This window comes from Pan paniscus, chromosome 12, assembly GCF_029289425.2.
Source record: "Pan paniscus chromosome 12, NHGRI_mPanPan1-v2.0_pri, whole genome shotgun sequence".
Classification (NCBI taxonomy): domain Eukaryota; kingdom Metazoa; phylum Chordata; class Mammalia; order Primates; family Hominidae; genus Pan; species Pan paniscus.
Genome location: NC_073261.2, coordinates 21,285,891 through 21,313,400, shown reverse-complemented (window position 1 = coordinate 21,313,400; position 27,510 = coordinate 21,285,891). Strand labels below are relative to the sequence as shown.

The 27,510-nt window shown below is 41.3% G+C and overlaps 2 protein-coding genes across 13 annotated transcripts in view; both read right to left on the bottom strand.

Annotated features, from left to right (window-relative positions):
* Window positions 1-15,979, bottom strand: part of LOC129392991 (ranBP2-like and GRIP domain-containing protein 4) — a 57,053-nt gene extending 41,074 nt beyond the window's left edge. For 2 of the 9 annotated variants that reach the window (XR_010109241.1, XM_055107477.2), the window contains exons 1-7: window positions 15,690-15,895; window positions 13,991-14,058; window positions 12,304-12,415; window positions 11,713-11,865; window positions 7,448-7,678; window positions 6,957-7,102; window positions 2,070-2,262 (exon numbers count right to left, since the gene is read on the bottom strand). Coding sequence is in view for 7 of the 9 variants with exons in the window: in XM_055107477.2 (XP_054963452.1) it covers window positions 2,070-2,262; window positions 6,957-7,102; window positions 7,448-7,678; window positions 11,713-11,865; window positions 12,304-12,415; window positions 13,991-14,058; window positions 15,690-15,758 (972 nt within the window). In the remaining 2 variants the exon portion in view is untranslated. Of the gene's footprint in view, window positions 1-2,069; window positions 2,263-6,956; window positions 7,103-7,447; window positions 7,679-10,449; window positions 10,566-10,600; window positions 10,617-11,712; window positions 11,866-12,303; window positions 12,416-12,843; window positions 12,887-13,990; window positions 14,992-15,689 lie in introns of those variants that run through there. The other 7 variants (XM_063594702.1, XM_055107473.2, XM_055107471.2 and 4 more) reach the window with 7 other exon arrangements.
* Window positions 15,980-16,106: 127 nt separating this feature from the next.
* The window catches only part of LOC129397117 (anaphase-promoting complex subunit 1-like), a 103,097-nt gene continuing 91,693 nt past the window's right edge, over window positions 16,107-27,510 (bottom strand). For 2 of the 4 annotated variants that reach the window (XM_055107488.2, XM_055107489.2), the window contains 4 exons: window positions 25,800-25,895; window positions 24,293-24,382; window positions 24,107-24,172; window positions 16,107-18,391 (listed from right to left, as the gene is read on the bottom strand). In XM_055107488.2, coding sequence (XP_054963463.1) covers window positions 24,166-24,172; window positions 24,293-24,382; window positions 25,800-25,895 — 193 coding nt within the window. In that variant the 3' untranslated portion in view covers window positions 16,107-18,391; window positions 24,107-24,165. Of the gene's footprint in view, window positions 18,392-24,106; window positions 24,173-24,292; window positions 24,383-25,799; window positions 25,896-25,994; window positions 26,089-27,510 lie in introns of those variants that run through there. The other 2 variants (XM_055107491.2, XM_055107492.2) reach the window with 2 other exon arrangements.

Below are 27,510 nucleotides of genomic sequence, written 5' to 3'. Positions count from 1 at the left end.
ACTTTGGGAGGGCAAGGCAGAAGGATCACTTGAAGCCAGGAGTTCAAGACCAACCAGCCTGGGAAACATAGCAAGACCTTGTCTTTACAAAAAATTTAACAATGTAGCCAGGCATGGTGGCAGGCACCTGTAGTCCCAGCTACTGAGCTGAGGCTGAAGCAGGTGAGGATCACTTGAGCCCAGGAGTTCGAGGATGCAGTGAGCTATGATCATGCCACTGCACTCCAGCCAGAGCAAGAGTGAGACTCTGCCTCCCAAAACTACATATCAAAAAATTTTAGGCTGTGCGCAGTAGCTCACACCTATAATCCCAGCACTCTGGGAAGCTCGAGCCCAGTTCAATGTTACGGTGAGCTACGATTACGCAACTGCACTCCAGCCTGGGTGACACAGCAAGACTCTAATAGACACACAGACAGATAAATTTTAAAGTTTCCATTAAAAATAAGAACTATTGGCAGGGCGTGGTGGCTCACGCCTGTAATGCCAGCACTTTGGGAGGACAAGGTGGGCGGATCATGAGGTCAGGAGATCGAGACCATCCTGGCTAACACGGTGAAACCCCATCTCTACTGAAAATACAAAAAAATTAGCCAGGCGTGGTGGTGGGTGCCTGTAGTCCCAGCTACTCGGGAGGCTGAGGCAGGAGAATGGCGTGAACCCAGGAGGCAGAGCTTGCAGTGAGCCGAGGTCATGCCACTGTGCTTCAGCCTGGGCGACAGAGTGAGACTCCGTCTCAAAAAAAAAAATAAAATAAATAAAAATAAGAACTATCAGTTACTTGAGAATTTCTATAAGAACCTTTTAATGTTTGTATTACCTAGTGAACCTCACTAAATCCATTAATTTTCACTAATCCATTCCTTATGAACACAGAAGTTTCTACTGAGCAAATATTAGCACTTAACATGTGAACTGTCTATCAACGGTGTTTTTAAAAGATTTACAGGCCGGGCTCAATGGCTCATGCCTGTAATCCCAGCACTTTGAGAGGCCGAGTTGGGTGGATCACGAGGTCAGAAGATCGAGACCATCCTGGCTAACATGGTGAAACCCCATCTCTATTAGAAAATACAAAAAATTAGCCAGGCATGGTGGTGTGTGCCTGTAATCCCGGATACGTGACAGGCTGAAGCAGGAGAATCACTTGAACCCAGGAGACACAGGTTGCAGTGAGCTGAGATTGCGCCACTGCACTCCAGCCTGGTGACAGAGCGAGACTCCGTCTAAAAAAAAAAAAAAAAAAAAAAGCCAGGCGCGCCAGGCGCAGTGCCTCGCGCCTGTAATCCCAGCACTTTGGGAGACCAAGGCAGGTAGATCACGAGGTCAAGAGATTGCGACCATCCTGGCCAACATGGTGAAACCCCATCTCTATTAAAAATACAAAAAATTAGCTGGGCTTGGTAGCACGGGCCTGTAGTCCCAGCTACTCGGGAGGCTGAGGCAGGAGAATCACTTGAACCCAGGAGGAGGAGGCTGCAGTGAGCCGAGATCACGCCACTGCACTCCAGCCTGGCGACAGAGAGAGACTTGGTCTCAAAAAAAATAAAAAAATAAAAAATAAGAAAAGGTTTTATGTTTTCAAACATTAATAGATATACTGTTACATATACACAATAGTCATAAATGTTATATACATGTGTTTCAATTAACATGTTAAACTGCAATCATATTCTTCTATCATAGGCTATAAAGCCATTGCCCTACATCTACTTATTAGGATTTTGTCCAAGTAACACATCTTTTTGAATCAAGTTTACCCATAATACGAGATTACATCTTTATCATGTTCCCAAAAATGGCAGAGTAAAAAGATCAAACTCTTCAAATTTGTGTACAAACAAATCATGGCAATGCAGGCTTTCGACAAGAGTGCACTCAACATCCCTGTTTCACCAGCCTCACCAGTATTGTGTATGCTTATTTTCCACTGTATCAAATTGACTATTTCATTTTAACTTTAATTCCACAGGTTTGTTCACATATTGTCATTACATACCAGAGCACACCTTCATTTAAAACACATCAAGACTCCGTGAAATGTCAATTGCTCCAAGTGGAAGACTTACCTGAAATGCTATGAGATAGCACAATGCAGCCAGCTCAGAAAGAGCTCGCCATTGAACATTATTACCATGCTGACCCATCTTCAAGAGCAGAGAACCTGCATGCATGTAGAAATGTCCTTTCATTTCTAAGAAAGTAGCTGACAGTTCATCATTTCCACCCAAAGATTTCGCAGACTGAAGAGCACTATCAAAACTGTAATATGAAAATATCAAATGATACACACTTACTGCACTGTGAATAATCATGGTTCATTTAATTCAAAACAAAATAATTTTATTTCAAGCTTCATCTTCCACATTCAACTTCTAATAATTCTTATTCCCCATGTTATAAATTATGAATCATCTAATGCTTATTTTTATCCTGCATACTTCCTATACTTCATGCTTAACCTCTCAAATGATGTCTTATTCCCAGTTATTTCCAGCCCTCCAATCACAGGATAAATATAAGATTAGTGATTATAGGTGCACATTTCAAAATAAACCAGGATAAAGTTGGGAGACTATTTTGTAGTTTCTTCCTGATCATATAATTTCATTATTTAATTAACAGTTGTAATTTCTCAAATTAGACATACCATTTCCAAATTATAAGTAAATAACTGACAGGTACGTATCAATACAGTAATTGCTCTTTTTACTATATAGTAATTTCATTATTTAATTAACAGTTGTAATTTCTCAAATTAGACATACCATTTCCAAATTATAAGTAAATAACTGACAGGTATTTGAGTATCAATACAGTAATTGCTCTTTTTACTATATAGATCATTACAGCGTTAAATAAATTGTCTTTTTTTTTTTTTTTTGAGACGGAGTCTCTCACTATCGCCTGGGCTGGAGTGTAATGGCACGATCTAAGCTCACTGCAACCTCCACCTCCCAGGTTCAAGTGATTCTCCTGACTCAGCCTCCTGAGTAGCTGGGATTACAGGAACCTGCCACCATGCCCCGCTAAACTTTTTTTATATTTTTAGTAGAGACAGGGTTTTACTATGTTGGCCAGGCTGGTCTCGAACTCCTGACCTCACGATCCGCCCGCCTCAGCTTACCAATGTGCTGGGATTACAGGCATGAGCCACTATGCCTGGCCTATTATTTGTAATCTATATTCTAAATTAGTTCTTCTAAATCCTAATGTTTCTCCAAATCCTCACTTTGGAAGAAAAGTAAAAGCAAAAAGCAAACACTTAAACGTGAAGCATGATTTTAAAGTGGCTTACAATAAAGCAACCAGAGCAAGTGAGGTCTAAAGATCTCTGAGGGTGCTCAAAAACCCCTTCAGGGGATCCATGAAGTTAAAATTACTTTTACAATAATACCAAAAAAAATGTATATTTTATGTACTCATTTTCTCATGTATGTAGAGCTGAGTTTTTTTGTTTTTGTTTTTGGAGACAGAATCTCACTCTGTCACAAGGCTGGAGTGCAGTGGCACAATCTTGGCTTACTGCAACCTCTGACTCCCAGGTTCAAGCGATTCTTCTGCCTCAGCCTCCCGAGCAGCTGGGACTATAGGCGCGTACCAACATGCCCGGCTAATTTTTTGTATTTTTAGTAGAGACAAGGTTTCACCATTGTTAGCTGGGATGGTCTCGATCTCCTGACTTCGTGATCCACCTGCCTCGGCCTCCCAAAGTGCTGGGATTACAGGCCTGAGCCACCGCGACCCGCTGAGCTGAGTTTTCTAGAGGCTTCATGACATGTAATAGTTTTACAGACTGAAAGAGGAAGTAAATGAGAATCTAGCTATGTTCTATTAAGCGAGACATTAAAAAGATTTTCAAAAATGCAAAAACAATGACACTTTTCTGACTACTTTTTTGCTGTTGGACAATAATTATTTTTCATAAAAAATGCTATTATTGGCCCTGTGCGGTGGCTCACACATGTAATTCCAGCACTTTGGGAGGCTGAGGCGGGTGGATCACCTGAGGTCAGGAGTTCAAGACCAGCCTAGCCAACATGGTGAAACCCTATCTCTACTAAAAATACAAAAAATTAGCCAGGCGTGGTGGTGAGCACCTGTAATTCCAGCTACTTGGGAGGCTGAGGCAGGAGAATCGCTTGAACCTGGGAAGCAGAGGTTGCAGTGATCCGAGATCACACTGTTGCACTCTAGCCTGGACAACAAGAGCAAAACTCCGTCTCAAAAAAAAAAAAAAAAAAAAAAAAAAAGCTATAATTATTAACACACAATAGGGCTTATTACATTTTTAATTTGTTTTAATTTCTAATGTAATAAACACTGACAGAAATAACCCACATAAGGCCGGGTGCAGTGGCTCAGACCTGCAATCCCAGCACTTTGGAAGGCCAAGGCAGGCGGATCACGACGTCAAGAGATTGAGACCTTCCAGTACTTTGGGAGGCCAAGGTAGACGGATCAAGAGGTCAAGAGATCGAGACCAGCCGGGCGCGGTGGCTCATGCCTGTAATCCCAGCACTTTGGGAGGCTGAGGCAGGCGGATCACAAGGTCAGGATATCAAGACCATCCTGGATAACACAGTGAAACCCCATCTCTACTAAAAATACAAAAAATTAGCTGGGTGTGGTGGCGGGCACCTGTAGGCCCAGCTACTCGGGAGGCTGAGGCAGGAGAATGGCGTGAACCCTGGAGACAGAGCTTGCAGTGAGCCGAGATGGCGCCACTGCACTCCAGCCTGGGCAACAGAGCGAGACTCCGTCTCAAAAAAAAAAAGATCGAGACCATCCTGGCCAACATGATGAAACCCTGTTTCTACTAAAAATACAAAAATTAGCCAGGTGTGGGCTGGGCGCGGTGGCTCACGCCTGTAATCCCAACGCTTTGGGAGGCCGAGGAGGGCAGATCACGAGGTCAGGAGATCGAGACCATCCTGGCTAACAACGTGACACTCCGTCTCTACTAAAAATACAAAAAAATTAGCCGAGCATGGTGGTGGGCGCCTGTAGTCCCAGCTACTCAGGAGGCTGAGGCAGAAGAATGGCGTGAACCTGGGAGGTTCACAAGGGGGGTAACAAAGGGCCCATGAGTCCTGATTAACTGATCTGACAAACCATCTGTCACCCACAGCCCTAAGCCACACTGTGAAACTGCCTAGGGTGGCAACAGCTTTTTATCTTCCTCAGGGTCCTCCCCTCAGGCCCCCAAGTCACCCCCTCATGGTCCAGATTCTCCCCTGAGTGACTCCATCCCCATGGTCATCTCCCCTCCTGAGCCTCCCCCTCTGAGGGCCAATGGCTGTCCTCAGGGCCCTCCTGGGGCTTCCTGGTGGGGAACAACCTGAGGCAGGAGGATAAGCTCTTATTCAGAGCATTGAGAGGAAATTGTGAAGCTTGCAGTGAGCCAAGATTGCGCCACTGTACTCCAGGCTGGGTGACAGAGCGAGACTCTGTCTCAAAAAAAAAAAAAAAAAAAAATTAGCCAGGTGTGGTGTCGGGCACCTGTAGTCCCACCTATTCAGGAGGCAGAGACAAGAGAATCACTTGAACCCAGGAGGCAGAGGTTGCAGTGAGCTGAGACTGCACCACTGCATGCCAACCTGGCGAGAGCAAGACTCAGTCTCAAAAAAAAAAAAAAAAAAAAAAAAAAAGAGAGATTGAGACCATCCTGAACCCCGTCTCTACTAAAAATACAAAAATTAGCTGGGCGTGGTGGTGTCTGCCTGTGGTCCCAGCTACTTGGGAGGCTGAGGCAGGAGAATCACCTGAACCCGGGAGGCGGAGGTTACAGTGAGCCAAGGTCGTGCCACTGCACTCCAGCCTGGTGACAGAGCAAGACTCCCTCTCAAAAAAAAAAAAAAAAAAGAAAGAAAGAAAGAAAGAAAAAAAGGAACCCACATACAAAGATCTTTGATGTCCTTAAGAAAAATGTAAAAGGAACTTGTGACCAAAAAATTTGAGTATACAAAGAACACAAAATAAAACATCCTACATGTTTTCTAAAATAATCTTAAAGTTATGTTAGTTCTTTTAGATACTGCTCTTACCCTACCAATTTAGGACACTATGTACTTTTTCAAGAAAATTACCTACTCCCTGCACTCAGTGAAATGAACTTCTTTCCTTATACCAGATGGGGAAATAAATTAACTTCCAAACAAATGGACAGCCTAAACTAGCAATCAGTAAACTTTTTCTACAAAAAGGAGATTACTAATCTGGCTTTACAGGCATACAATCTCTGCTGCAACCACTCAACTCCAACCTTGTAGTATGTAAGCAGCCACAGACAATACATAAACAGAGGCATGCTGCATTCCAATAAATATTAACAAAATTAGGCAGGGGCCATATTTGGCCCACAAGTTCTAATCAACCCCTGCTCTAAACTAACATCTTTATACAAATCCAAGTGATGTTTTTGTTCAATGGAATTTATTTTCAAAATGGAGACACTGGTTTTCAAAATCAAAATTTAGGAAAAAAGGTATATCACATAGTTGAGTTATTTTGTTTCTTAGCTAAAACAGTATTTTCTGAAATACCAGTGATGCTAAGTGCTTATACTAGTACATGTGAACCTAGCCATCTGATGACAGATGAACTTTAATTTTCACTCAAGATTATACTATTATTAAAAAATAAAATATGAAATAGCAGTTAGAACATTCATTTTAAGCTTGACTATGACAAAACTGAGTATTTAACCATAAGGCTAATTTTAATCAAGCTTGAACTATAAGAGTTCTCTAAAAAGGAAAGTCATATAAAACCAATTAGAACTTCCCCGTAAAAGAAGAAAAATAAGATTGCCTCCTAGTGGTTCACTGTATTAACTATAACTCCTAGGTACATTATAGAAATAATGATTCAATAAAGAAATTTAGAGCAATGAACTTACTGCAAAAAGAAAAACTGCAATTTATACTAAAGCATTCTCCTCAAAGTCAACGTACCTTTCCAGTAATTCTCTACTTTCCTGCACATCTCTAGTGGAAAGCGTAAGAAGCATAAGATTAGCATAGGCCAGCAGTAAGTCTGTATTGGTTGCTCGCCAGTCACTTTTATCAGACTCCAAACACTGTAAAGACTCCAGATATTCCTATTTTGTGGAATGAATAGTAAGTTACAAAACTTAATCAAGTGTTAAGAAATTAACCATTTTATGCCTACAAATTCCTTTTCTCACTCCAACCACGTCTGTGAAACTACATTGATTTTTACATCAACCTTATAAATGAAAACACCAAAAATATATACATTTATCATAGTTATCTCCCCAATTTTCCCATTATAAATTTAACTGATCCTGGTAAAAATTTCGTTTTATAACTGTTCTACCTAAATAAAAGAAATTTAAGTCCTGCGGGGCACTGCTGCTTTAGTACAAAAAGATGTATGCTAATTGCCTACATAGAAATGTAAAGACCCAATAGCTTTTATCTACCTTAAGGGTCTGTACAACACACGAATTCCATTCTAAACTTGAACGCAAAGCTATGTTCCTCTCTGCCTCATGGCAGTGGGCCACAGCATCCTTCAATCTTTTATTTGAGCGATACACCTCCACTAGCCGGATGTTCACATGGACGTCATCAGGTCTTACATAAAGTTCTGACTGAATCAAGTCAAAAAGTTTATTCCATCCACCTTCACCTTCACAATCTAGAAGGTGTTCCTATTTAGAGGGGAAAAAGAAAAATTATTAGAGTAACACTTGTGCAATTTTAAACAAGTCATGCTCCCAAAACGCACCATTCCACTATGTCTAGTTTTATGATGATGCCACCAAAAACACCATCCTATATACCTTATTCGTCCCTTCTGAGAGTTGCTTACAACCCAGAAACTAAGCCTCAAGAACTGTATGTGAAGAAAAGCATCTGTGATTACTGCAGTAGCTCATACTCTCTTCAGAGACTACCAGGACTATTGCCACACATCCCTGTCCATCCGAGTCACCACCAGAAGCCTAGACCTCCCCAGTCAATCCTCAGCAACAAGGTCCTTATGCTCAAACTGCTCTGTATCTCCTTAAATCTGACTCAATCCCACATCCCCTCTCCTCCCACTGTTCTGTTACCTTCATCATCATCTCAAAGCACTGTCATCACCTCCTGACCTTAAATGAAGACAGTATCATCTCAGGATAACCCCCACTACCATGATGGCTTTTTCTCTCTGAACTTACATACAAGGAAAGGAAGCAGGGTTTGTGGCCACTCGTTTCTCATTTGCGATGCTCTTCCATCGGCCTCTCAAGAAGCTAGGACCATAGGCATGCACCACCGTGCCCGGCTAATTTTTTTTTAACGTTCTGTAGAGATGGGGTCTTGCCGTGTTGCCCAGGCTGACTACTCAGTTCCTTAATCACCTCATCTCCAGTGATGTTATCCTCTACTCCAACCTCAACCATCCACTTGCCACTGACACAGGTCTTCAAAATCTGCATTTTGGTCATACCACCGAAACCACCATACCATCCTTCTTATTCTTCCACCTCACTGAGGGCCTACATACCCTTACTTTCAGAAATATACTTCTCCACCACATGACAAATTCCCTTCAAGACAATAACATCATCAAGTTTTAAACACCTGGAAACACATATAAATACACACACTTTCTTCTGTCAGGCAAAAAATGCTATAATCCCTTATATCCATAATTACTGTTTGCTTACAGATCCCTTCAACTAATTCCCTCTTTTCCTCAGAACCCTCCCAGCTGGTTTCTGTGTGCTTAGATTTGGGAAATCATAACCCCAAGCTAACTGATTTCATTTGCATTATCTCAACCATCAAACTGGTGCTGCCTAAAACAAAATACCATTTTAGTACTAACAGACTCACTTTCTCCACTCCCTGACACTTCACACCTCCTATTTCCTCAACTTCCCCATACCTTCCTTTGACCCTCACTTTCAACTTATAACCTAGATTCATCCTTCACTGAGAAACCTGATGCTATCACATATAAATTCCATTTTACCTTACCTACTTAAACTCGTCTTTCCCCAGCTCTCAAGACCAAGCTGCCCATTACTACTCTGTATTTCATTCCCCTCTCTCCTTTATCAATTTCTCCTCTTCTGGATGAGATGGATGATACCCCGGTCTCTCCCTATTGCAAAAGCCCTAGTCTTTGACTCTATGTTAAACATTTTTTTAAAAACCACTATGAGTGCTTTTAAAAAGTTCTATCTCATACTTGAGAGAAAAAGCCTTCTCAACAGTAATACTCTCATTCATTAAACAAATGTCAGAAACTGTTTACCTTAGCAAGCCTTAAATTTTAGGAGAAATGGAATTACTTTGCATGACAATTATAAATCTCATGGATTTCAATTCCAAAAAAAAAAAATCTGATACAGGAAAGGTGTAACAGTGTCTTCAAGTTATTAAAGAAAATCTTTAAAGAGTGCTTCAAAGTATCTAACTTGTTACACTGCAAGAAAAGAATCTCCTGCCATTACATATGTTCTTTAACACTACTGACACCAGATTAACTGGATTGCCACGCCCAATATGGGAGTTATGTTTGAGGCATAACACCTAAGAGAGTAAAGAAATCTGCACAATTAGACCTCACGTTTTAGACTAATATTTAAAATCCAGCTGCTTATTACTGGGGAGAAAAACTTATCAGTAATATTTATCTTTGGAAGCATCTTCAATGCTTTTTCAGCTTCAAAAATCTGGACATGATTGTTCATAGCAGTTGAACAATAGCCAAAACCTAGAAATAACCAAAATGCCCCTCAAAAGTGAATGGTTAAGGCTGGGCACAGTGGCTCACACCTGTAATCCCAGCACTTTGGGAGGCCGAAGTGGGTGGATCACCTGAGAACCCGGGAGGTAGAAGTTGCAGTGAGCCGAGATAGCACCACTGCACTCCAGCATGGGCGACAGAGCAAGACTCTGTCTCAAAAAAATTAAAATAAAAAAACTGAATGGTTAAATTATGGACCATGAAATACTACTCAGAAGTAAAGGAACCAACTATGGATATACAAAACTTAATATGGATCACAAATGGTATTATGCTGACTGAAGAAGCCAATCTCAAAAGGTCACATGCTTGGCTGGCCGCGGTGGCTCACGCCTGTAATCCTAGCACTTTGGGAGGCTGGGGTGGGCAGATCACAGGAGGTCAGGAGTTCGAGACCAGCCAGTTTCTACTAAAAATACAAAAATAAGCGGGACATGGTAACATGTGCCTGTAGTCCCAGCTACCCGGAAGGCCGAGGCAGGAGAATCGCTTGAACCTGGGAGGCGGAGGTGGCAGTGAGCCGAGATTGCGCCAGTGAACTCCAACCTGGGCAACAGAGCGAGACTCCGTCTCAAAAACAATGAAAAAAGAAACAAAAAGTCACACATTTCATGATGACATTTACATAACATTTTGAAATCACCAAAGTATAAAGATGGAGAATAGATTAATGGTTACCAGAGGTCAGGCATAGTGAAGAGAAGTAAATAGCATGACTACAAAAGGGGCAGCATGAGGAAGATCTCTGTGGTAATAGAGTAGTTCCGTATCTTGACTGCAGTGGTGGTATGAATCTACACGTGATAAAATGAAAGAAAACTATACATACACATTGTACCAATGTCAAAATTCCTGATTTTGATATTGTGCTTTGGTCAGGTTAAACAGGTTGAGTATCCCTTATCCAAAATGCTTGAGACCAGAAGTATTTCAGATTTTGAATTTTTTCAGACTTTGGAATATTTGCAGGATACTTAGCAGGCAGAGCATCCCAAATCTGAAAATCTGAAATCCAAAATTTTCCAATGAGCATTTCTTTGAGCATCATGTCAGAGTTCAAAAAATTTCAGATTTTGGAGCGTTTAGGATTTCGGATTTTAAATGCTCAACCTGTATAAGCATTGGGGGAAAATGAAGTAGCATATAGGATCTTTCTGTGCAATCTTTGCAACTTCCTGTGCAAAAAAATCTATAATTATTTCAAAATTAAATTTTTTTAAATTTCTATCAGAAACATATACAATGGGGGTAGGAGGAGGCTAAAGGCAAATATACATTTATAATTTTATATTGTACACACACAATAAAGTATACATTAATATATAAAACATTACAATATAAATTTTAAACGTTTGCCAAACATATTTGTGTAGATTTTCTCCAGAACAGTTGCTTAGTAAACTATATTTTACTCTATAAAGAATATCAGGACCAGTCAACACACTAGCAAGAACTTCCTACCATTTTTAGTAATTACGTCTTATATACTACAGAAACCACCTTTTATTCTTTTGCTTGAAAACCTTACTATCTCAAAATACAATCCCTTCTACTTTCAGACAATAGTTATTAGAAAACTCTTCTTTAAAATATCCCTAAATTGTCATCCTGTAGGTAATTTTCACTTAATGAAGCAAACATTGTATACCAGACAGAACTTAATGTAAATCTTAGCTCTACTTAGTTTACAGCTACTAAACTGTAAAATCCCTAAAATATTAATTATTCCAGAAGGGTAAATGAGATGTCACTTATAAAGTATAACAATGCCTAATAAGACAGCAGATGCTCAGAAAGGTTTTAATACACTTTTTAAAAGAAAAATGTTAAAGGAAACACAAACACCTGGGCTTAAGGTTTGCTATTGAAAAGTAATTTAAACTCCAAATATTAGAAATGGTTATGTCTTAAGTTTTCTCCCTTTATGTTTTGTATGTTTACCTTTAGTTTATAAATTGCAGGACTTCCTGGGAAAAGAGTAGCTGCTCTTTCAACCCAGTATTTTGCTCTTCCATCAGTAACATCATTTTTACAAAGCAATTCTGCAATCTTCAACACAAGATCTTTTTGTGTTGGGTTTAATTCCACTGAACGCTAATATCAGAAAAGAAATTAAAGATTAGTAAATAAATTGTATGTATGTATGTAGGAGTATATATACTTATATACTTATACATAAAGGTTAAAAATTATCACTCCAACCCTTAAAAAATTCTACTTCTAGAGAAAACATATTACTTCAAAGGTGTTAAAAGTGTGTTGGAATTTTCTGGAAATGAATCAAATAAAAATTATATTTGTGTCATTTGAATGCAAAAAACACAAAAGAACACCATTTCTGACCGTGTTAGACTTACAATTTATAGGTGTTAAACAATTCTAAATCTGTTCCAAGCTGTGTCACATAACTGTACTATGATACCAATGCCTGTTTTATGATATTCATAAAATATATTTGACTTACTTATATACATTTCTCTGGGCATCATGTGTTTGGCTATGCAAAGGCTATATTTGAATCCTATAACTTACCCTGTAACATTCAATGGCTTTCTCTGTGTTTTCTTCCAATTCATAAAGAAGACCCAGAAATCTGTGAGCTCTGGGATCCCACTGTTGCACATTAATGTAAATACATATGTATCTGTTTTTTAAAAGTAATACAAAAGTAAATTAAACTTAGAACTGTACTTTTAAATGCTAACCGAAGAATACATCTTAAACCAAAGCAACCACTAAACTCGTTTATATTGTTACTCAAAACTACCACTATTCATACAGATAACTCAAAAGTATTCATAGAAAGAAATGGGTAATACTTAAAAACACGTACATAGGGTTGACCACATACTCATTTTACCATTAAATGTCACATTTACCAAATTTTTCTCCAGTGTTATCCACACATAAGAAATGAACATATCAATTGCTTTTTCTTCCTGATCACATTTTAATAAAGCACTAACAGTTTCGCAAATAAATTAGAAGTGATTATAGTAAACATTTTTAAAGTTATAATGCAAAATACTAAACAGCAACAATTTCCCAAACAACAAAGGGAAATACACTTACCCTTTAAGCAAGAAAGTAATTTCTAACAGTACTATATATCCAGCTAAAATCGAACAGAAGAAAAATTACTAATTACAGTACCAAATACAGGAAATTTCCATTTCTCAAATCAAGTAACAACTAAAATAAGTAAATATCGTCTAGGTTCCTTGACAGTATTACCATCAGAGAAATTAAGCCAGACCCAAACTAAGGGATTAAAGTCTCACAGTAAAAAGGTACAAGAGTTAACAGTCACAGTGCTGCTAGTTACATAATTTATGTACCACCATTTTCCTTTCTTACCAGCATTTCCATCTTCCTTTGGATGCCTTTAAAAGCCTGCCTCCCAGCTGGGAGCAGTAACACACACCTGTAGTCCCAACACTATTGGAGGCCGAGGCAGGCAGACTGCTGTGCTCAGAAGTTCAAGACTAGCTGGGCAACATAGTGACACCTGTCTCTACCAAAAAATGCAAACCTTAGCCAGGTCCACGTGGTGGTGCGCATCTGTATCCCCAGCTACTTGGGGCGCTGAGGTGGGAAGATCGCTTGAGCCCAGAAGGCAGAGGTTACAGTGAGCAAAGATGGAGCCAGCTGCTGCACTCCTGCCTGAGCGAGAGAGACAGATACTGCCTAAAAAAAAAAAAAGCCTGCCTCCCTCTTAATTTCCTGCTTTAATCCACTCCCAGCCAGGAAATCAGAATCACCAAGCTTCTTATCCCTAGGATAGAGCCTTACAGCATCACATATTGTGTCAATTAAAGATCTTTTATACAAGCTATTCTCCTGCCTTACAATTACAGTTTAGTTTTTTATTCATTGCTATTTTCCATCTGATTAAGGTATCAGATATCTAACCAAAAACAAATTAAGATATAGGCATGGTTCTCTTTTACTCCAACAGAAGACAATTTTTAGAAAAAGTGTTTTAAGCCAAACAATTTCCTGCCCTTGGTATAAAGCAGCAGCATGCAGAAAACACTAATTGCAGTTTCAATCTCAGTGGAATCTAGGCTGGTCCTTAGCATCAGTCTGAGTGATAAATCCCTTATTCCAGAATACACTTAGGAAGAACTACTAAGAACATATTTTTACCTATTTCAAAGAAGAAAATGAGAAAAGGCATTGATTTAAAAAAAAAGAATACATTACGGTTTTTACTTACTTTTTAGCAAGATCATATTCTTTAGCTTCATAATACAGCTTTGCAAAATAGAATCCTTTCATTGTCTCCTAAAAAAAAATTAAAAGTTGTTTTATGTTTCATACAGAAATATTTTCCAACATTTTTTCAAAAGTAGTTAAAGCCTGACAAATGCATAATTCCATGTTTTATAATTTCCTATCACAAAACAAAAAATAGAGCTGGGTGCAGCGGCTCATGCCTGTAATCCCAGCACTTTGGGAGGCCGAAGTGGGCGGATCACCTGAGGTCAGGAGTTTGAGACCAGCCTGGCTAACATGGTGAAACCCCGTCTCTACAAAAATAGAAAAATTAGCCAGGCATGATGGCGGGTGCCTGTAATCCCAGCTACTCGGGAGGCTAAGGCACAAAAATCAGTTGAACCCAGGAGGTGGAGGTTGCAGTGAGCCAGAGGTTGCAGTGAGCCAGAGGTTGCAGTCAGCTGAGATCGTGCCATTGCACTCCAGCCTGGGCGACAGAGACTCCATCTCCCAAACATCATCACCATCATCATCATCATCATCATCATAAATAAGCTGGGTGCACTTGGTCACACCTTTAATTCTATTTAATTCTGGTACGTTGAAATTACAACGTACAAGTAGATATCTATCCTTCTCTGGAGGAACAGACTGTAACTTACTCCACGAGAAATCGGCCAGAAAGCCCGGGCCAGGACGGGCCCAGGAGCGAGCACCGTCGGGAACAAGCTGGGAGAAAGAAGAAGCGCTGGCCCCAAAGGTCTCCCGCCCACCGCGGTCCCCCCAGGACTCTTCCTGCGCTTGCAAGCGCCACGCCGCCCACAGGACTGCGCTAGCCGGCCGGCGCCTCAACAGAGCCGCCAGGGAGCAGCGCCCGTCGGGAACCATGACGCCTGAGCCATCCAGGCCGTCGCCGCCCGGCCGGGTCGAGAGACCACCGCCGCCGCCGCCGCCGCCCGGCCGGGTCCAGAGACCGCCGCCGCCGCCGCCCGGCCGGGTCCAGAGACCGCCGCCGCCGCCGCCCGGCCGGGTCCAGAGGCCGCCGCCGCCGCCGCCCGGCCGGGTCGAGAGGCCGCCGCCGCCGCCGCCCGGCCGGGTCGAGAGGCCGCCGCCGCCGCCCGGCCGGGTCCAGAGACCGCCGCCACCGCCGCCCGGCCGGGTCGAGAGTCCACCGCCGCCGCCGCCGCCGCCGCCGCCCGGCCGGGTCCATAGACCGCCGCCGCCGCCCGGCCGGGTCCAGAGACTGCCGCCGCCGCCCGGCCAGGTCCAGAAACCGCCGCCGCCGCCGCCGCCGCCCGGCCGGGTCCAGAGACCGCCGCCGCCGCCCGGCCGGGTCCAGAGACCGCCGCCGCCGCCCGGCCGGGTCCAGAGACCGCCGCCGCCGCCCGGCCGGGTCCAGAGACCGCCGCCGCCGCCCGGCCGGGTCCAGAGACCGCCGCCGCCGCCCGGCCGGGTCCAGAGACCGCCGCCGCCGCCGCCGCCGCCCGGCCGGGTCCAGAGACCGCCGCCGCCGCCCGGCCGGGTCCAGAGACCGCCGCCGCCGCCGCCGCCGCCCGGCCGGGTCGAGAGACCGCCACCGCCGCCGCACGGCCGGGTCCACAGACCGCCGCCGCCGCCGCCCGGCCGGGTCCAGAGACCGCCACCGCCGCCGCCGCCGCCCGGCCGGGTGGAGGCCGTCGGTCTCTTCGAGACCCACTCACCTTTCGAGGCGACGGGGCGGAGCCCTGCATCGAGGGGACGTACCGCTCGTAGGCCTTGCTGCGCCTCATCGCACCGCCAACCTGGCTCCCGAGACGCGTGAAACCAGCGCTCAGCGCCGCAGCAGTCGCCAATTCCAAGACGAAAGCGCCTGAAAGCCACTGACGCAGCGGCGTCGCCGGCGGAGGACCACTGTGACGAACTTGTGTACTGCGTCAGCAGTGTGTGCAACGTTGGCGACGTCGGCGCTCGAGCTGCACTCGGCTGGGCTCTTGGCAGCACCCTGTGCTCTGAGGGTGTCTTGCCCGCCGGGCGCCGTGGCTCACGCCTGTAATCCAACACTTTGGGAGGCTGAGGCGGGCGGATCACTTGAGGTCGAGAGTTCAAGACCAGCCTGGCCAACATGGTGAAACCCCATCTCTACTAAAAATACAAAAATTAGCCAGGTGTGGTGGCGGGTGCCTGTAGTCCCAGCTATTTGGGAGGCTGAGGCAGGAGAATCGCTTGAATCCAGGAGGTGGAGGTTGCAGTACAGTGAGATTGCCCCACTGTACTCTAGCCTGGATGACAGGGCAAGACTCCATCTCAAAAAAAAAAAAAAAAAAAAAAAGACTAAACTGTGATTTGAGGCAGCTGAGGAACTAAGAGCCCAGGAAGAAAGGACAGTAATGAAAAAGCCAACAAATGAGACCAGTATTTAGTGGTATTTCCCCTATAGGCAATTATTTATTCAAAAATACAGGAACAGCATTTATTTGCTTAACTGCAGATATGCAAACAAAAAATTTAAATGGTCTTAGTTACTATCTACATGCAGATGCTTCCAATCTTAATCTCTAGTCATGACCACTGATCCTTTTTTGATTCCTTTAATTCAATTTATATATCTCTAAGTGAATATCTTGTCAACACTGACAATCAAGACTAAGATGTATTTATTCTATTCCAGATTCTACTCTAAAAGTCACCAGGAAAAATTCAGCTCCACTGGTCCGGGCTCTAAGTCTACTAGCAAAATCTTCCAGAGAAGTGGAAAAGCCATCAGCCAATGTGTTAGACTATCATTTCCATGACCTTACACCTATCAAAAAGGCACTATTACCAGGCTTATAGAATTCTAAAAAAGTTGGAAACCATTTTCCATTATAAAAGAAATTCTTCCAAATCACACAAAACACTCTGACACTTCTCCAGTTCCCCCTTTCAATGTTCCGCAAATGTGCTGGTTTGAAGGAAAAAAAATTCAATGTGGCACATGTTTAAAAATATAATGAAGACATAGACATTATCAAATACAACTGATAGCACTAACCTTCCCTTTGAACCGTCCCTAAACATCCACACTCACATGTCCTTTAAATACAAACCACTTTTCTCCAGGCTTCCTAACTTGGTAAATCCAGGTACCTTCCCAGGTCGTTCAGAGAATTCGGAGCCTCGTTCCACATCACCTTTCCCCAGCCCAGCAGCACAAAACCAATCAGCTGACAAACTCATTTCCACCTCTCAAGGCCTCTCATATTAATCCCTCCTTTCCACACATATACTGCCCTAGCTCAGACCCTCTCATACTTCTTAAACTGACACAGACAACCTCACTTGGAGGCTAACTGGTCTCCTTATCTTTAATCCCAAAATACACCTATTTACAACACAGATCCAAAACCTCGTAACTCCTTTCTCAAAATCCTGTAATGCCCTGTCAATTGCATTCAGAAGAAAACCACCTTTTCATCCTTTCTCCCTTTAAGAGCACATTGGTAAGAGTGTAAATCCCAGTTCTACCACTTAGTAGGTTTATTTCATTTGTAACCTCTATCTCATTTGTAAAAAAAAGAATCATAGTACTATCTTCTCAATAAAGCTGTTCTAAGGAAATAATTAATACTAATAAAGCACTGAGAACAATGCCTAGCACATAGAAAATGCTCAAAAAAGGTTATTATTGTTATCCAAACCCTATCCTGCCTCACCCTACAGACTACTTGTACTTTTATAAGTATTTATTCTACAGATTTATTGAGTCCTTATGACTAGGAGATGAAGATACAAATATCCATTAAAAAATGTTCCGCATTATCTGGCCTTCCTGCCTGTGCGGTTTCTCCTTGCCCTGAATGCTCCTTTCTACCAACAGATATCCTACTCAACCCCAAGGTCCAAACGAAGACGGACATGTCTCTCAGAGATGAGGCTTTGATTTTGCCATGGCCTCCCATTGGATGGTATCTTCCCATCAGTCAATCAACGATGGTACTCTCTTTTCCACATTACTGAGTCATGAGTCTTTCTTAAATTCTAATTTCTTATGCAGACAGTACATCAATTCCACACAATTGTGAGATCCCTAAATGGAAAAGAATGCATCATTTCCATCTCTCCAGCACCTTCAAAAAGTATCACATACATCACAAGGGAGGTCAGTGTATGTTAACTGAATCACTTCTGTTTGAAAACATTTATTCTGCAAGTAGAAACTAAAATTAAGTTAACCATGGAAAGAACTAATGTTTAACCAAACTTCTTTAAAAAATGGTAACTTTTTGGCAACACCTAGTCCTTTTCTTACCTCGTCCAATGATCCAAGGAGTTTACTAAGAGGCTTTGGAGTACTAACGCCATCTAGTGGAGTACTGGGCCGAGGCATTGTGTTGGACATCGTCAGAGAGGGAGCTGGCAATCCAGGAATAAAAACCTTTCCCACCTTTAAGCAATAAAAACATGTGGAAAAAAAAAAACTGCCTTTAATGCATCACATCCTTAAATAAAATGTTAAGGAATGTAAACATATATTTCTTTTGATATTTCTAAGTTGATGCTCACCAAACACAGCAAAGAAACAATTCAAATGTCAATAATCTATTGAATTCCACTATCCAACTGTAAATATGTTGGTATAATTTCTTTTCTTTTTTTTTTGAGATAAGATCTCACTCTTTCCCTGTGGCTGGAGTACAGTGGCATGATCTCAGCTCACTGCAGCCTCAACCTACCAGGCTCAAGTGATCCTCCCACTTCAGCCTCCCGAGTAGCTGGAACTACAGGCACATGCCACTATGCCTGGTTAATTTTGTATTTTTTGGTAGAGACAGGGTTTCACCATGTTATCCAGGCTGGTCTTGAACTTCTGGGCTGAAGCCATCTGCCCACCTAGACCTCTCATACCTTGGTATAATTTCTCTTGGTTGGATTCCTTCTCTTCATTACTGAAGACTTTTTTGGAAGGCAGGGAAAGGAATGTTAATATAGTCAACACATTATATAAAAATCTGTACACTATGTACTCTTCTACCTTACTGGTCATAAAGACAGTAAGAACAGCGGCTGGGTGCGGTGGCTCACGCCTGTAATCTTAACACTTTGGGAGGCTGAGGCGGGCGGATCACAAGGTCAGGAGTTCAAGAGCATCCTGCCTAACACAGTGAAACCCCATCTCTACTAAAAATTAAAAAAAAAAAATTAGCCGGGCATGGTGGCAGGCACCTGTAGTCCCAGCTACTCTGAGGCTGAGGCAGGAGAATGGTGTGAACCCGGCAGGCGGAACTTGCAGTGAGCCGAGATCACGCCACTGCACTCCAGCCCAGGCAACAAGAAAGAAACTCTGTCTCAAAAAAAAAAAAAAAGAATGAGTTGACAATCCGTGCTAACCACTCCTTATTTTGGCTATCTGTAGGGTACTTAGCAAAAACAGAAATTCACATCTGTACAGGCTGAAAACTTGGTAAGACTAAAAAGGAGATGCTCAGAACTAAAATGAGATCTTAACAATGTACATATTCATGTTAACACACTACTCAAAAGCTAACAAAAATAACAGAAGTTGCCCCAATAAAATCCTTAGGCTTAAAAAACAAAAATAACAGTGAGAACTAATTATGCATAATTTTTTAAAAGCTATCTCAAACCCCTAATTTACGAAAAGATGGAATAAGCACATACCATGCTATTCCCTCATTAATCACCAAAAAGAAAAAAAAACTGAATAAATTTATAATGCAACTAACAGAAGATTCTGAAAAAGTGAAGAAAAGAAGACAAACTGGCTAGTAACCTGAGACCCAGGAATGACCTAATGATGAATTCCCTAGGTTTCTGGTCTTTTTGACTCCTTACATAACCAGGCCTCAGGCTTTCAAAGTGCCTATAACACAGACATGCCAACGTTCACAGACAAAACATGCCCTAAGAAAATCTTACTCTTTCCAGCCAAAGTGTTGGGAAAAGAATGACCAACCAGGGCAGAAACTTTTCACTATATCTGCCCTACTCTTTACAAACACCATGAAAAAAGTCATGGCCGTCCCTTCCTCCTCATCAGGAGGCACAGTGAAAATTTTGAATGTCCCTCGTCTATTTGAGGAAGTCCCCTTCTATTTCTAGATGCTGAGGATTTTTTTTAATCACGGATATTTGATTTTATCAAATGATTTCTCTGCATCTATTTAGATCCTTGGTCAGCAAACCATGTTCCATGACCAAATCTGGCTTGTATCCTGTTTTTATACAGTCAGTGAGCTAAGAATAGGTTTTATGTACTTAAATGGTTAAGGAAAAAATAAAACAGAAGACAAATATGTAACAGAGACTGCATGTGGCCCATAGAGGCTAAGATACTTGTCTGAACTCCTACATAAAAAGTTTGCCAGGCTGGATGTGGTGGCTCATGTCTGTAATATCCCAGCACTGTGGCAGGCTGAGGTGGGAGGATCGCTTGAGTCAGGAGGTCATGGGTGCAGTGAGCTGTGATCCCACCACTGCACTCCAGCCTGAGTAACAGAACGAGATACTGTATCAAAAAAACAGAAGAGAAAAGAAATTGCCAAGGATGGAGAGGACATGAACAACATTATCGACCAAATGGAATGAACTGACATTTACAAAATACTCAAGGGTGCCTTCTTGGTGATTTGGCCCTTTAAAGTCTCTCTTTGTTCCTGGTCATTTTTTTTCCCCCACTTTATAGCGACTCCAGCTATCTTTTGATTACTGTTTGCATAATATATCTTCTTTCCAGCCTTTAACTTACCTATGTCATTATATTTGAAGAACACTTCTTATAACCAACATATATAGTTGGGCTGTACTTTTTAATCTCTTCTGCTAGTCTCTGTTATTTGTGTTAGACCATTGTATTTAATTAGTGGCCTAGTGGTATTTAAATCTGCCATTTAATATTTGTTTTCTGTATGTTCCCACTTTCTTTGCTCATCCAGAAGAAGCAACTCTTCAAGTTTGATCATAAGATTTTGGCAATTCTGTTCAAGTTTGGCAATTCTGTTCAGGTTTAATCATAAGATCTTGGCAATATAGTCACATCTTCAGGCTCTACTTCTAATTCTAATTCTCTTGCTATTTCCACCACATCTGCAGTGACTTCCTCCACTGAAGTTTTGAGCCCCTCAAAGTCACCCATGAGGGTTGGAATCAACTTCTTCCAAATTCCTGTTTATGTTGATATTTTGTCCTCCTCCCATGAATCATGAATATTCTTAATGGCATCTAGAAAGGTGAATACTTTCCAGAAGGTTTTTTTTTTTTTTTTTTTTTTGAGATAGAGTCTCCCTCTGTTGCCCAGGCTGGAGTGCAGTGGCGCAATCTCGGCTCACTGCAAGCTCTGCCTCCTGGGTTCACGCCAGTCTCCTGCCTCAGCCTCCCAAGTAGCTGGAACTACAGGCACACGCCACCACGCCCGGCTAATTTTTTGTACTTTTAGTAGACACAGGGTTTCACTGTGTTAGCCAGGATGGTCTCGATCTCCTGACCTCGTGATCCACCTGCCTCGGCCTCCCAAAGTGCTAGGATTACAGGCATGAGCTGCCGCACCCGGCCCAGAAGGTTTTCAATGGACTTTGCCAGATCTCTTAGAGGAATCACTATCTATGGCAGCTCTAGTTAAGTAATGTATTTCATAGTAAGACTTGAAAGTCAAAATTACTCCTTCACAGGCTGCAGAACAGATGTGTCAGCAGGCATGAAAACAACATTCATCTCCTGTACATCTCCCTCAGAGCTCTTAGATGACCAGGTGCACTGTCAATGAGCAGTAATATTTTGAAAGGAATCTTTTTTCTGAGCAATACGTCTCAACAGTGGGCTTGACACATTCAGTAAACCATGCTATAAACAGGTGTGCTGCCATCCAGTCTTTGTCGCTCCATTTATAGAGCCCAGGCAGAGCAGACTTGGTATAATTCTTAAGGGCCCTAAGATTTTTGGAATGGTAAATGAGCACGGGCTTCAACTTTAAGTCACCAGCTGCATTAGCCCCTAACAAGAGGGTCAGACTGTCCTTCGAAGCCAGGCACTGACTTCTCCTCTCAGGTTATGAAAGTCCTAGATGGCATCTTCTTCCAACAGAAAGCTGTTTCATCCACACTGAAAATCTGTTTAGTGTAGCCACCTGCAACAATTACCTTAGCAGCTTCTACATCAGCACATGCTGCTTCACCTTGCACTTTTGTGTTATGGGGAGGGCTTTTTTCCTTAAACCTCAAGAATCAACCTCTGTTAGCTTACAACTTTTCGTCTGCAGCTTCTTCACCTTTCTTGGCCGTCACAGAATTGAAGAGAGTTAGGGCCTTGCTGTGGATTCGACTTCAGCATAAGGGAATGTTATGGCTGGTTTGATCTTCTGTCCAGACACTAAAACTTTCTTCATATCAGCGATAAGGCTGTTTCGCTTTATCAGTTGCCATGTTCACTGAAATAGCACTTTTAATTTCCTTCGAGAGCTTTTCCTCTGCATGCACAAGTTAGCTCTTGTGCACAGGTGGTCTGGCTCTCAACCTATCTCAGCTTTCAACACGCCTTCCTCACTAAGCTTAATCATTTCTAGTTTTTGATGTAAAGTGAGAAACTTGTGATTCTTCCCTTCATTTGAAAACTTAGAGGCCATTAGAGGGTTACTAATTGGTCTAATTTCAATATTGTTTTGTCTCAGGATATAGTGAGGCAGGAGGAGAGAGAGAGACAGGAAAGGGGTCAAATGATCAGGCAGACCACACAAAACATTTATCGATTAAGTTCCTCATCTTATATGGGCACAGTTCGTGGTGCCCCAAAAGAATTCCAATAATAACATCAAAGACCACTGATCACAGGTCACCATAACAGATAAACTAATAACAAAAAGGTTTGAAATATTGCAAGAATTATCAATATTTGAAACAGTGACACAAAATGAGCACATGCTGCTGGAAAAATGGCACCAACAGACTTGCTCAACAGGAAGTTGCCACAAACCTTCAATCTGTAAAAAAAAAATGCAGTATCTGTGAAGTACAATAAAGCAAAGCACAAAACGAGGTACGATGGAATACTGTTAAATATATACATCACACTGAATGAGTAAACAACACACGCATCAACACAGACAAATCTAAAACACATATAATGTTGAGCAAAATAAGTACATCAGAGGCGAGTACATGGTATTTTTTATATAAAAATTCAAAAACAAGGAAAACTAAATAATGCATTATTTAGTGATACATACATAACTGTAAAAACTAGTAATACAAACAACTGATTTATCACAAAATCAGGATTCTGTCTATCTCGAGGGCAGGGGAAGATAGGATGCAATCAGAAAAGAATGTAATAAAAATAAGGATACTGGCAATATTCTATTTCTTAACCAGAGTACTGGGTAGATGAATATTCACTTCATTATTATTATTCAAATTGTATGTATTTAAATTTCATAATTTAAATTTGTAAAATGTATATTCTCTATGTACATTTCACAAATGTTAAAAAAATACAGCTAACAGCTGGGCGCAGTGGATCACGCCTGTGATCCCAGCACTTTGGGAGGCCGAGGCGGGTGGATCACGAGGTCAGGAGATCATGACCACCCTGGCTAACACGGTGAAACCCCATCTCTACTAAAAATACAAAAAATTAGCCAGGCTTGGTGGCGGGCGCCAGTAGTCCCAGCTACCCGGGAGGCTGAGGCAGGAGAATAGTGTGAACCCGGGAGGCGGAGCTTGCAGTGAGCCGAGATCACCCTGGGCAACAGAGCGAGACTCCATCAAAAAAAGAAAAATACAGCTAACATATACCACATTTAATATAGTGAAACTTTACCAAAACTTTAGTACTTACCAAAGGTACCCATGCTTCAATGTCAAAACTACTTTAACTTAAAAAAAAAAAAATCTACCTATACTCATTGAAGGTTTCCCATCTGTGACAGGTTTAGAGTACAAATGCATTTAATAGCAGTGAGCCATAGCCCTCCAAATTAGGACCCACCTAAATGGGAAGCTTCACTGAGAATTATTAACAAAATTCTTCTGCCAAATTGTGCAGACAGGAACATAACAAATTTAAAATATCAATCTAAAGTAACATTACGAATATTCATGCAGGCAGCCTGAAGTCCTACTAAAGGCATGAAGTGCTACTTATTGCTTACCCGAACCACTCCTGTGTATAGCACCAGGTTTCCACTGCCTTCCAAGACCAGCATGGTGTCTATTTTCTTAAAAAAAAAAAAAAAAAGACAAAAAATGTATTTCCCAATCTGAGCAAATTAACAGATTTTTTGACTGAAAAATCTGATGAAGCGTAATTGTCAACTTCTCGAATGTGCCTACATTACCTCCACTGGTGCTGCTCCTTTGCTGGTATGTTGGTCACTGAACCAAAGATGAGCTGGGTTTTATCATTACTCTCTTGAAACTTTACACAGCTAAATAATAAAATAAAAAAGAAACTTGATACATGCAACAACCTGTATGGGTATTAAAAGTATTATGCTGAACAGAAAAAGACAATCTCAAAAGTTTACATACCGTATGAGCCCATTTATAAAACATTCACAAATGCCAAATTATCAAGATGGAGAATTAGTGGTTACCAGGATCAGTGGGTAATGGTGTATGTGACTATAAGGAGTTAACGTTAAGACAGATAAAGATGTTTTGTATCTTGATTGTGGTGGTATTTACACACATCTACATATGTCAAAAAACTGCATAGAACCATACATACACATAAATGAGTACATGTCAAATTGATGAAATTTGAAATAACGTGTATAGATCATCTATTTCCTGGTTATGATAATGTATTATAGTTATATAAGAGGTTACCTGTGAGGGAAAAAGAATGCAAGGTACACAGGACTTGTTTACTATTTTGTAACTTCCTGTGATCTATCGTATTTCAAAATATGAAGGTAAATAAATGGGCAAAAGATCTGAATAGATATTTTACCTAAGAAGATAAATGAATGGCTAATAACTTCATGAGATGATCAACTTCAGAATGCATTAGAGAAAAGCAAATTAAAGCCACTTCACAACCACTGGAAAATAGCTACGATCAAAGAGTGTGATGATATCCAATCCTGTCAAGGATAAAGAGACATTAACCTTCATATTTTGCTGGTGGGAATATAAAATGATACAGGCTATTTGGAAAACAGTTTGGTGATTTCTTAAAAAGTTAAACATGAATTTACCATTCAACCCAATGACCCAATCCTAGGCATTTACTCAAGAAAAATAAAATCACATATGTCCACATTTTTGCTCAAGACCTTTGTTCAAATGTTCATACTGTCCTAATTCTCAGCAGTCAAGAGGTGGAAATAAACCAAAAGTCCGTCAGCTGATGAACAGATAAGCAAAACATGGTGGTAGATCTATACAATGGACTATTACATAGCAGTAGGTATGAAATAATGATACATGTTACAAAATGGTAGATCCTAAAAACATCACGCTAAGTGAAAGCTAAACACAAAAAGCTACACTGTGTGTACATACATTATATATATATAAATGTCCAGAAAAACTAATCTATAAAGGCAGAAGCCTAGCATGGTTGCCTGAGGCTGGAAATGGGAACAAGACTGACTACCAACAAGCACAAGGAAATCTTTTTATGGTGATATAAATCTTGTAAAATTGGGTCATGGTGATGGTTGTAGAACACTGTAATTTACTAAAAATCATTTAATTGTAGAGTTAAAACATGTTAATTTTATGACATGTAAATTATTTCTAAATAAAACTACTTAAGCCAAAAAAAGGAAAGAAAAGAAAAAGAAAAAGCATTGCTGAGTTATTTATACAGAAACAATGGGAAAGACATCCACCTACCGTAAGTGGAGCTGGGACTCTACTAAAAAGCACAGGAACTTTTGCCCACATAGGTCAGATGTAATAAACACTTTTGAGGCTTGTGAATTTTTCTCTCTATAATAGATACATTAATAAAGTAACTGTCAGCACTGGTCCAAGAATCTACCACAGTAACTATTAAAAGTCTTTGAGGCTGGGCGCGGTGGCTCACACCTGTAATCCCAACACTTTGGGAGGCCGAGGCGGGCAGATCACGAGGTCAGGAGATCCAGACTATCCTGGCTAACACGGTGAAATCCCGTCTCTACTGAAAATACAAAATAAATTAGCCAGGCATGATGGTGGGCACCTGTGGTCACAGCTACTCTGGAGGCTGAGGCGGGAGAATGGCATGAACCCAGGAGGAGGCACTTGCAGTAAGCCAAGATCGCGCCAGTGCACTCCAGCCTGGGCGACAGAGCCAGACTCCGTCTCAAAAAGAGAGAGAGAAAAAAAAAAAAATCTTTGAAAATATTCTGCAAGAAATCTAAAAGCTACTTAGGTCAAACAATAATCTCAAAGACACAAACATTTCTAAGAATTAAACTTCATGATCTCTAAGATCCTTTCAGTTCTTTGATTATGAGCTCATTACACAGCTTTGTTGGGGAAAGCTACAATAAATTTAACAATTACTGATGAACTTTTAAATTACATACTATGTAAGCTCCCTACTTGTAATGCAAACTAAGCCACCTACTTGTAAAGTAATGCATGCAAACTTGAATTCCTATCCCGCAAAGGGCCAGATCTTTCATAATGCTATTTCTCCTATCTACCCCCTCTCCTTCTCAGATTAGGCCTCATTCACATCTCTTTTTGAAATCGTATCTCTAATTCCCAAACCCTTCCTTCTAAAGTGCTACAGAAGGCCGGGTGTGGTGGCTCACGCCTGTAATCCCAGCACTTTGGGAGGCCGAGGCGGGCAGATCACCTGAGGTCAGGAGTTCAAGACCAGCCTGACCAACATGGAGAAACCCCGTCTGTACCAAAAATACAAAATTAGCCAGTAATCCTGTAATCCCAGCTACTCGGGAGGCTGAGGCAGAAGAATCAATTGAACCTGGGAGGCAGAGGTTGCGGTGAGCCGAGATCGGGCCATTGCACTCCAGCCCGGGCAACAAGAGCGAAACTCTATCTCAAAAAATAAATAAATAAATAAATAAATAAAGTGCTACAAAAGACCCATAAATCTAAAAAATAAGAATCTATAATATATTCAACTTACAAATAAGTTATTTAAAGAAAAATGATCTATAATTGTAGGATACTTTTATTTGATATATGAGAAACAAGCCAGAGAGACTACTTCAACATTGTATCCACATCTTTACTTTCTTCAGACTACCTATCCCCCATTTCATTCTCTCTAAGATTATGCATTTGCCTTCCATTTCAGATAAAACGAGGCTCTAAGGCTTGAGCTCAACCTCCTGCCTTACGTATCTGATCAACCTTCACTTCTTTATCCCAAGGCTAATCTCACCACTTGTGCACCTTTCTGGTTACTTGTTCCATCAATCGTTTCCTCTCTTCTGTATTTTCAATACTTTCCCTTGAGTATAGTCCGTATAGCCTACTATTTCACATTAAAAGTCTTAAAATATAAAATGGACTCAACATTAGAGTATATAAAAGACCTTCTCAATTCGACTGGATATAAAACTTGTATTGTGGTTAGGTAAGAAAA